The sequence below is a fragment of the Cryptotermes secundus genome, unplaced genomic scaffold (genome assembly GCF_002891405.2).
Source record: "Cryptotermes secundus unplaced genomic scaffold, Csec_1.0 scaffold1606, whole genome shotgun sequence".
Classification (NCBI taxonomy): Eukaryota; Metazoa; Arthropoda; class Insecta; order Blattodea; family Kalotermitidae; genus Cryptotermes; species Cryptotermes secundus.
This window is the reverse complement of record NW_019738371.1, coordinates 1392265-1403450: the sequence shown is the minus strand read 5'-3', so window position 1 is coordinate 1403450 and position 11186 is coordinate 1392265. Positions and strand designations below refer to the sequence as shown.

Below are 11186 nucleotides of genomic sequence, written 5' to 3'. Positions count from 1 at the left end.
AGGAATATGGTCACTCATAATTATGTAAGCATCAGTGTTGGTTGAGATTACTCTTGTTACCAAACGACTTATAACAAACATCACAGGAATATGAACGTTCCCCAGTATGTATTCCTTGTTGCTTCAATTTGCTCTTATTACCAAATGATTGTTTACACACATCACAGAAATATGGCCGCTCACCATTATGTATACTTTTTTTTGCTAGTGGGGTGGGACTATGTCCCTTGTATTGCGGCCACTTCTGACCTACTGTACCAGCCCCAGATAATAGGTGAGGGTGATTGTGGAGCAATTGGTGGAATGAAAATTGGCAGGGGAAACCAAAGTACTTGGAGAAAACCTGCCCCAGTGACAGTTTGTCCACCACAAATCTCACTTGGCCAGACCCAGGATCGAACCCGGGCCGCTACGGTAGGAAGCCAGCAACTAACCGCTTAAGCTATGGCACGGCCTTTTATGTATACATTGGTGTTGAATCAGATGATCACATCTACTGAAAGCCTTATCACACACATCACATGAATATGGACCCTTACTACTCTGTGGGTGTTGATGTCTATCTAGGTCACTCTTGTTACTGACTGACATATTACACACACCACCATCAGAATGCTCCCCACTCTGTAAACACTGATGCTGGTTCACATTACTGTCTTCCTTGAGTGCCTTGGTACATAAATCACAAGCAAGTGGATTCCCCCCACTGCATATACACTGATGTACCTTCAGATTACTCTGAGCATCAAATGACTTCTTACAAGCATCACAGGAATATAGACGCTCCCCACTATATAAGCAGCAATGAGCCCTCTGTGCAGATTGAATAGGACATGACTGATGACAAATGTCACAGGCATATACACACCCTTCATCATGACTGACCTGATGTTTGGTTCGAGTACTCTGGCAAAGAAAAGAGAAAAATATCCAGGTAAATGAGACTAGACTGAAAAAAAAACAGTACAAATGAAGCAAACATAACCACTGTTACATTACATTACATGAACTAAATTATTTAACAAATCCCACTAGATAACCCCAAATTTAGTGCTGTGCTTATGGTTTTCAGCCCCATATACTTTTACGGTACAATTAATCAACAGTAGTATGTCAAAAATATTTTGGAGACTTTTGGAGACTGTCTTTGGCTGAAATTTAACAGCAGTTTTTCTGGTTGCAACTGGGCACCTTAACGGTGCACCAGAGCTTCCTGCCCCTTGCTGAAGAATTTCTCATAGGGATCTCCTTGGATGGGAGTCCCTCTTATGTTTAAGGTCCTTACGACCAATTTTTTCTTTGGTACCAATATTCATTTCGGTCCCATGAGTCATGGGGATTTAGGTCACTACCCACAGCGCCCCATACGAGTGCAAGGAATGAATACAACAGGATGCTGCCTGGTGCCCGAGGGGATCATTCACAACAATGGCTAATAACCACCCCAGTGCCATGCAGTCCTCAGCACATTGCCTCACACCTTGGCTCAGGTGGTTCGGTCCTGTTAAGGATAAACCGCCACACGCCTCCAAGACCAAGAGTGCTAGTTCAGGGGAAGGGGGGTATCCCAAATAATCAGTGGGAGTACGACACCAACTAATCATGAGGTCGCGACCATGGAAACCTGCATGAAGCAGTCGTCCTGGGGGTGGCATAAAAGCTCCCCACATTCCCACCCCTCCACATGGGTTGGTCAGACTGTTTTACAGTATTCAGCCCAAAGGCTTGCGGCATCTTATCGGTACTCTAGGGAGACAGCTCAAGTAGCGAAGCTACCCACATACGAGTGCTCTCCCGCATTCGTCCCAGGTAGACTGTAGTGATACCCAAGAGTCATTATGCCGCCTCGTGGGAGACTCCAGTCGTAATGCCATTGCCCTTTACGGGAACTTGGCCGCCAGTCCCGGTTGGTCATACTAATCCAGACTCCAAGACTGTTGTTGCCCATCGGGACCATGAGGAGGTGTCCCAAGGCTGTGTCCCGATACACCCCTGGTCCATGATGCGTCCCCACCAAAGACACAGCCGTAGTCTGGCCAACCTCACAGAGGATGGCGTCATTACTACCTGTAACATGTGACCTAAGAAAGTCACAGTTAATCTCGCCAATTCAGCCTTTATAAATGCTGATTACTTTTGTATGCAAGAAAAAGAAATGAGAAATTATACTTTGCATTAAGAAGTACATTTTTCATATAAATATTATCTTCACTTCATGCTTCCCAGGGTAATGTAGATTGAGTATAACATGGATTTAAAATACTGAATTATCACTATCAAAAAAAATTTTTATGCATATAATAGAAATATGCTCATAGTGTACTGATCTCTTCAGTACAGGTGACAAGTAAACTACTCAAATCAATTCCTCCACCACTAATTCACTTAGGTGCTGCTTAGGTTCCACAGCTGATCCACTTAAGTGCTGCTCAGGTTTCACGGCTGATTCACTTAAGTGCTGCTCAGGTTCCACAGCTGATCCACTTAAGTGCTGCTCAGGTTCCACGGCTGATTCACTTAAGTGCTGCTCAGGTTCCACAGCTGATCCACTTAAGTGCTGCTCAGGTTCCACCACTGATTCACTTAAGTGCTGCTCAGGTTCCACAGCTGATCCACTTAAGTGCTGCTCAGGTTCCACCACTGATTCACTTAAGTGCTGCTCAGGTTCCACAGCTGATCCACTTAAGTGCTGCTCAGGTTCCACCACTGATTCACTTAAGTGCTGCTCAGGTTCCACAGCTGATCCACTTAAGTGCTGCTCAGGTTCCACCACTGATTCACTTAAGTGCTGCTCAGGTTCCACAGCTGATCCACTTAAGTGCTGCTCAGGTTCCACCACTGATTCACTTAAGTGCTGCTCAGGTTCCACAGCTGATCCACTTAAGTGCTGCTCAGGTTCCACCACTGATTCACTTAAGTGCTGCTCAGGTTCCACAGCTGATCCACTTAAGTGCTGCTCAGGTTCCACCACTGATTCACTTAAGTGCTGCTCAGGTTCCACAGCTGATCCACTTAAGTGCTGCTCAGGTTCCACCACTGATTCACTTAAGTGCTGCTCAGGTTCCACAGCTGATCCACTTAAGTGCTGCTCAGGTTCCACCACTGATTCACTTAAGTGCTGCTCAGGTTCCACAGCTGATCCACTTAAGTGCTGCTCAGGTTCCACCACTGATTCACTTAAGTGCTGCTCAGGTTCCACAGCTGATCCACTTAAGTGCTGCTCAGGTTCCACAGCTGATCCACTTAAGTGCTGCTCAGGTTCCACAGCTGATTTACTTTAGTGCTGCTCAGGTTCCACCACTGATTCACTTAGGTGCTGCTCAGGTTCCACAGCTGATCCACTTAAGTGCTGCTCAGGTTCCACCACTGATCCACTTAAGTGCTGCTCAGGTTCCACAGCTGATTTACTTTAGTGCTGCTCAGGTTCCACCACTGATTCACTTAGGTGCTGCTGAGGTTCCACAGCTGATCCACTTTAGTGCTGCTCAGGTTCCACAGCTGATCCACTTAAGTGCTGCTCAGGTTCCACCACTGATTCACCTAAGTGCTGCTCAGGTTCCACAGCTGATCCACTTAGATGTGGACTGGCTGGAGATTAACAGTGTTGCTACAGTGGTTCTGTGTTAATGTTGAAGTATTCAACATTTATGTACAATGTGGTGCATATTACCTTTTAAACTCTCTTCACTCTGGTTCTGGTGTGGACTGAAGAACTGGACAAACGACAATCCATACCACTGTTCATGCTAGGTATATACAATTGTAAATCAACAAGTATCCACCAAATGGCCATATCTTCTCCTTTTTGTGATTGTCCCCACTGCTGAATGGACATGCAACAGTAGTCACTGAAACCTTCTTGCTATAGTGACATATCTGACCTTCAACATTGGGTCTTACTTCAAAGGTTCCAATATGGCTGCTCTGCTTTATCAAGTAAAGTAAGTAAAGCTATCACTGTAACAGGCCGTGAAGGTCCATAGGGTTGTGAGACGTTGAGGGTCCCACATTATCTAGACAATCGGCTCAAAGGTGGTGGTAAGGTTGTCAGCCTTGCGGGCCGGCTACACTTTACTCCTCAGGAAAATTATTTAATTAGTTCCTAGTACTCATTTCTGTTAGAGGCTGAGGCAACCCCAGGCCCATAGTGCGGCTGGAAGGATTAGGTCAATTTAAAAAAATCCAATGACCTCATCATGACTTGAACCTGCTACCTTCTGGCTTGTAGCATAGCCCCCTCAACCAACTCTGCATTATCACATACATTAAAATAAGAGGACTATTTGGAGATTCAGTTTTTATTGGTTGGTGTAAGGGATGCAAAAATTTGCAAAAGACCATGAACACAGTGTAATTACAGTGTTTTGTCAAAGCTAATGTGTACAAATGGACTGACATGCTCAAAAACAACCTCACAAGTGTCACTGACAAGAAACAATTAGGGTACTGAACCCCAGTGACAGGCTACATAATCAGCATACTGTGCTCATTGTCTTTGATGAATTACTACACCTCTTCCAACATCAGCCCATAAATACTGAATCACTGCATTTCTTTGTTGCATTTAGTAATTAGAGTGGCCATATTGATGCCACTACTGGTTCACACAAGTGAGAACTTCCAAGTTTACAATTACATGTTGATACAACAGAGGGGCTGATNGGTTTTTTTTTTTTGGGGGGGGGGGGTACAGCCATTTTGTGAATACTTTCTGACTTACAACTACATTGTCATAACTTTCATCAGTGTCTCTGCCGAACATCTACAGTGAAGCTCACAGAGTCTTGTAGGAATACTGGTGATCAACAGCACACTGCTTCATCTAGAAGCCTTATGGAATACTGTATGATCCATAAAATAGAGATTCATTCTCTCTGATTATAGCTCATCATCTGTGTTACTTTTATCCTCTGATGATCTACTGGAATGAAAAACTGTATTTTTAAGATTAAACTGTGATTTCACATGTGAACTAGGATCCTTTTATTTCTTGGAATATGAAATCATTCTGAATAATACTGTAAACAACCTTTTTTCCTACAACAACATATAATTATGATAACCACAGAAAATGGGATAATGTTATAAGCTCTTAGTTTGATTAGTGTTGGTTCTGTTCTTGCACACCTCAACTGTTAACAGTGGTCAGTATTTGATTCAGTGTGTGATATCACTAGCTATGCCATGTCATAGCTCCTGGATTTGATCAATGTTCAGTAGCCTGGTACACTGAAATAGAGTATCTGTGGTGCTGTAGGCTGCCATGTTGGTGCATCTTCATATTGCTGGAACTCATGTCCAACTGTATGACATGAACTGACATCGTGTATCATTACTTCTGCCGCTGTGTAAAACTTCATGTGGCCTTGGAACTTCTCTTTGAGCATATAGTGTACTTGCTGTTTGTTGCTTATGATGTATTTCCAGTCTCATACAGGTACACTGTTAATAAGGGTGGCGGTGAAGTGTGAAGATATCATATATATTCATACAGTGCACTACCTTCATTCCCACGAAAGAACAAGCTCAATTCATACGTTCATGTGGTGTGCTAACTACTACTGAGTCAGGAGGAAGGACTGTTGTTTCAAATCATTCAAAAGCAACCAAGTATATCCTTGATGATCTAAAAATATTTCTTGTACATGCTACAAAGTGTAAAGTCTACCAAAAGTTTTCAGTGAAAAAAAGTGCTTAAACTTATGTTCTGGTGATATGCAGGAACTGTGACTCTAGAATATAAATTTCCCATTTAAATTATTTTGACATATTCCTTTAACCAATGTGTACTAATCTGAAAGAATAGAGACGTAACCATCTAGAAGAAGTATCACAGTCTTTAAAATGTAATCATTTCTAAAGTGGAACCAAATGTAGACAATTCTCCGCATAGTGTACTTTCTTGTCCATTGCATCATTCATGCATAAGTATCAGTAACAACAAAACATATGTTCTGTTATAAAATGAAAGACTAAATGACAGTCCATACTATGTAACTCATATATTGATGATGATGATGATGATTTATTGACATATCACAGAAGAACCAACCTTCCATACTCTGTACCTGTTCTAGTGCCTTCAGATTACCAATTACTACTAAACATTTCTTATGCATAGTAAAATGAGACCATTGCATGCTATGAATGCACTGAGGTATCCCAACACTGTTACGACTTGATTTATACAGAACTCCAAAAAGCTCTCAACTACATGCATGTTAATGCAACATCAGATTAAATCTAACATAGTAACATATTACATCACATACATATGCATGCTTCCCACTGACATAAGTTCTTAGGTTCACTCATATTAATAAGGATCTTATTACAAAAACTACACCAATATCCATGCTCCCACTGCATATATGCATTGACAACACTTCAAAATATCTCTCTTCAATAATTAACTTCACATCACTACAATATTGTCACTCCCCATTATGTCTGCGTTGATGTTGTTTCAAATTACTTTTATTAAGAAATGACCTACTACACAAATCACAGGAATGCAAACGCTCCCCCTTATGTATGAGCCGATGTTCATTGAGACTACTATTAGTCCTAAACGATTTGTTACAGATATCACAGAAATATGGACGCTCTCCACTGTGTGTGCGTTGATGTGTTTTCAGATCAAAATTTTTATTGAATGACTTCTTACACATGTCACACGAAAATGGCCGATCTCCACTGTGTATGCGTTGATGCATCTTCAAAACACTCCCGTCACTGAATGACTTATTACAAATACCACACGTATATGGACGCTCCCCACTGTGTACGCGTTGGTGTCTCTTCAGACCACTTTTATTACTAAACGATTTGTTACATATATCGCAGTGATATGGACGCTCCCCTGTATGTATGCGTTGATGTTGGCTCAAATCGCTTTTATTCCTGAATGACTTACTACAAACATCACACAAATAAGGACGCTCCCCACTATGTATTCTGTGATGTCTCTTCATATCACCCTTATTACTGAATGCCATATTACAAATGTCACAAGAATATGGACGCTCCCCACTGTGTGTGCCATTATGTTTCTTTAGATGACTCTTATTACGGAAAGACTTACTACACACATCACAGTTATAAGGACGCTCCCCACTATGTATTTGTTGATGTCTCTTCACATAACGCTGGGTGCTGAATGATTTATTACATACACTACAGAAGTATGCTTGCTCCCCACTGTGTACGATTTGATGTCTCTTCAGATTACTCTGAGAATGAAATGACTTATAACACACATCACAGCAGAATGGATGTTCCACACTGTGTATGCATTGATGACGTGCCAGCTTAGATTGTACAGTAAATGACAAATGACATATGTCACAGGAATGTGGACGCTGCTCATCATGTATGAGTTCTTGTTCATTCAGTGCACCCTGATAAGGAAAAGAAAACATACTGCTAATTCTCAATACGAAGAGTCAGTTCGAAAATTAAGTAAAAAGTAGTTATTACATTATAAAAACTGTGTTTGGGATTACTGAATCTCTGGACTTTGCCCATAATTAAATATTCTAACAGAAAATATTTCAGAAGCTGGGTCTGTCTCTGCCCTCTGGTGAAAGGGTGGGGAGGCACCTACTTTGCTGTGTCTGTTAGAAGTGATCTCAATCACTGGACCATAATAAAGAAGGGGCATATAACAGGTCAATACCAGCCATACAAGTCAAATCTACACATAAGCTAAAGAATTCTGCTCCCTACCAAAACTTATAGTAAGACCACAAACTTGGTATACTGTGTGCTTTACATGCTGCATAACTGATAAGTCCCATATACATTTATAACACTATTTATAATGGCATGTGGAAGATATTCTGCTTTTCTCTGAAGAAGGAAAGGGTTACATACATCTTCAGAACACTTACACAACCACCACCATCAAGCACTAGACCCACACAGTAAAGTAACATAAAAAGTGTCACTGAGACCAAAATACCAAGACCTCACACACCCATCTTCACACCTGTGGGATGATTTAAATTATTCTCCTCTCAACCAATCAGCAATGCACATCAATATTCAATATTATCTGAAATATCTATGCAACACCGCGACAGCTCACCTAATTCTACCTTCATTCATGTGAAGTTACGTATTACAGAAGAGACTGATCCAGTACCACATAATCACTGTAAATACAGGGCAGTGTAACAATACTTAGTCATACATCTAAAAGTAAAGAAAAGGTATCCCTGTAACAGATCGTGGAGGACCATAGGGTTGTGAGATGTTGAGGTTCCCACATTTTCTAAACAATCGGGTCATAGACGGTAGCAAAGTTGTCAGCCTTATGTGCTGGCCGCCCTTTACCCCCAGGAAGATTCCTGATACTCATTTCTGTTAGAGGCTGAGACAACCCCAGGGCTATAGTGTGGCTGGAAGGATTAGGTCAACTGAAAAAAAATCCAATGACCTCATCAGGACTCGAATCTGCGACCTTCCAGCTTGTAGCATAATCTATATACCCCAAGTGTCTAAGCAGGTGCTATTAAGAAGTGATTAGTATACTGCCTTTAGTGGGTCATGCCATAGTTCAGGCAGTTAATCACTGCCTCCCCACTGTGGCAGGCCGCATTTCAGCCTGGGTCAGATCACGTGGGATTTGTGGTGGACAAGTGGCCCTGCAGCAGTTTTTCTCCAAGTACTTTGGTTTCCCTTGCCAACTTGCATTCCACCAACTTCTCCACAATCATCATCACCTGCCACCTGGGGCTGGTACAATAGGCCAAACAGTGGCAGCAGTACCAAATGGATTCATTCTCACCCCATGAGGAAAAAAAATACTATCTTTAGTGTCTCAGTATGGGATCACATAGTAACTGAAGTAGTTTTACATGAATATGAACAATATACCTTCAGTGCCAGGAGTCCACAGATATAACCTAAGGCCCCGACCAAATCCTACTTGCAAACTACCTGTTTCCCATCTTTTATCATTGTAATGTCCAGACCCATTTATATGTATATTAATAATATACAACTGTCAATATAACAAATTCATAATAAATAAACCAATATTACTGTAGCAAAGTAAAAAAGTAAGTAAAGCTATCCCTGTAACAGGCCATGGAGACCAATAGGGTTGTGAGACATTTAGGGTCCAACATTATCTAGACAATCAGCTCATAGATGGCGGCTAGGTTGTCAGCCTTACACACTGGCGGCCTTTTCCCCCCAGGAAGATTCCTGGTACTCATTTCTGTTAGAGGCTGAGTCGACTCCAGGGCCACAGAGCAGCTGGAAGGATTAGGTAAATTAAAAAATCCATCTCATCGGGACTCAAACCTGCAACGTTCTGGCTTGTAGCACAGTGCCTCAACCATGCCACCACGTGCCCCAGTATTACTGTAATATATTCATTTATTATGTACATTTGCTATACTACTTTATTTATTACAAACTTGTGTTGACGGTTGTATACTTGTAATAATACTATATAGTAATACGCAACAGGATGCAAACAATAAAGATAATCCACATACATGTCCTGTAAGCAGAGAGTATGTATTATGAAATAGCTGCAATTTAATGGCACTACACAAATCCCACCAGTCTAATCACTAATCTTGTGGCCATACTCCATCCTATGAGCTGGCAGAGATTCAAATGCATAACTTCCCCCATGAGTGACAACCTGTGTTAGCTGAATTCTCAGCAACCACATCTAACCATCCATGGTCATGACATAACAAGAATAGTGACAACCTTCCATCTTAATAATTTACTCTTATACATGGTGATTAACATCTGTTTCAAAGGTTCATTACTATAGCCAGCTGTCTCTAGCCTGAGCTAATCAAATCCATTCCATGCCCTCACACCAATTTCTTTAAGGTCAATTTTAATATTACCTTAAATACTATGCCTAGATCTTCAATGTAGTTTCTTCTCCTTAGGTCTTTATGACCAAAATTTTGTCTTTTACACAATGCAGAATAGATAATTAAGAAAATCTGGCCCCTTGTACAGAGCAGACAGCTGAGATGGAAGCATGATGGTAGTGACAGCCTGCTGATTGTTTACTGTGTGACTGTAGAGGTAAGAGTGCAGGTGTCTTCCTTGCATGTACTGCAAACTTTCCCTTTTCACAACACAACTTGATTACTGATTATTTTAAAAGGCAACAAAAACTAAAAATACTCGTATGTTCAGAAAACTGCTGTTTAGTGATCCACTTCTGCCTTCAAGCAGCATGTAAACAAGTTTCACAACATTTCTCTAATTTCATCCTCAGACACTAAAGGAATTCCACATGTTATGGCATGAGGATTTTTTTCACTCAGTATTCATATATTCTCCATACTGACATGGCTAAAGTACTCTTAACAAGTGTAAAGAATGCAATGTACCAACAGCATAAGCAGACAGTACAGTAACACTTGTCTGTGATCAGTATGATGACAACTCTTATGCATAGTCAACATATTACCATCAGGATGTTCTGCTAGCTCTAATCATTTATCTTGAAGTATGAATTCATGACCCTTGCAAAGAAGAAAATGATTCAACAGTGAGTTTTCATAGTCAAATTCTTCCTACAAATGAAAACTTACACAAAGTGGAATCAGAGGTTGTCTTCCTGTTAAAAGTCTCTTGACACCAACATCACTTTTGTACTCATCAATATAATCTTTATTTACTGTAGTATCAAACAAATCATGAACATCCACAATATATTCGCTGCCCCTGCCTGAAACTACAGTGCCGGCAATCGATCTACAATCCCCTTAAACACATGAACAGTGAGCAGAGATTCCACTTCCAACATTGTCTTGGGGAAGATTCTCTTCCACCTCTGGCAAGCCACTCATAACCCTCTCTTCCTACTGGCCATTACTTTGAAGCTACAATGTTGTCGAACTTGATCCAGTGAATGATACATTGTAAGAACATGCCAAACAAGCTGTTCATGTTCGGGAAAGAAATATCACTGGGATAAAGTGATACATTCCGATGAGGAGGAAACACACATGCATAGTACAAGCACCACACACACAACCTTCCAACATGAACACAATCTGGACACTCAGATTACACTAACAAAACTGTCACTTCTTCAAGGACAAGGTGGAAGAGAGATTGCCTGTGGTGCAAAAAGCAACATGGCAATCTGATCATGTTTTTCAGGCCATACAGGCATATATATATATATATATATA

General features: G+C 41.1%; 1 protein-coding gene across 3 annotated transcripts in view; it reads right to left on the bottom strand.

Moving 5' to 3' along the window:
- Positions 1-384: 384 nt before the first annotated feature.
- The window catches only part of LOC111871024 (zinc finger protein 436), a 31264-nt gene continuing 20462 nt past the window's right edge, over positions 385-11186 (bottom strand). For 2 of the 3 annotated variants that reach the window (XM_023863753.2, XM_033754067.1), the window contains exon 6: positions 6006-7400. In XM_023863753.2, coding sequence (XP_023719521.1) covers positions 6435-7400 — 966 coding nt within the window. In that variant the 3' untranslated portion in view covers positions 6006-6434. Of the gene's footprint in view, positions 907-6005; positions 7401-11186 lie in introns of those variants that run through there. The other variant, XM_023863754.2, reaches the window with a different exon arrangement.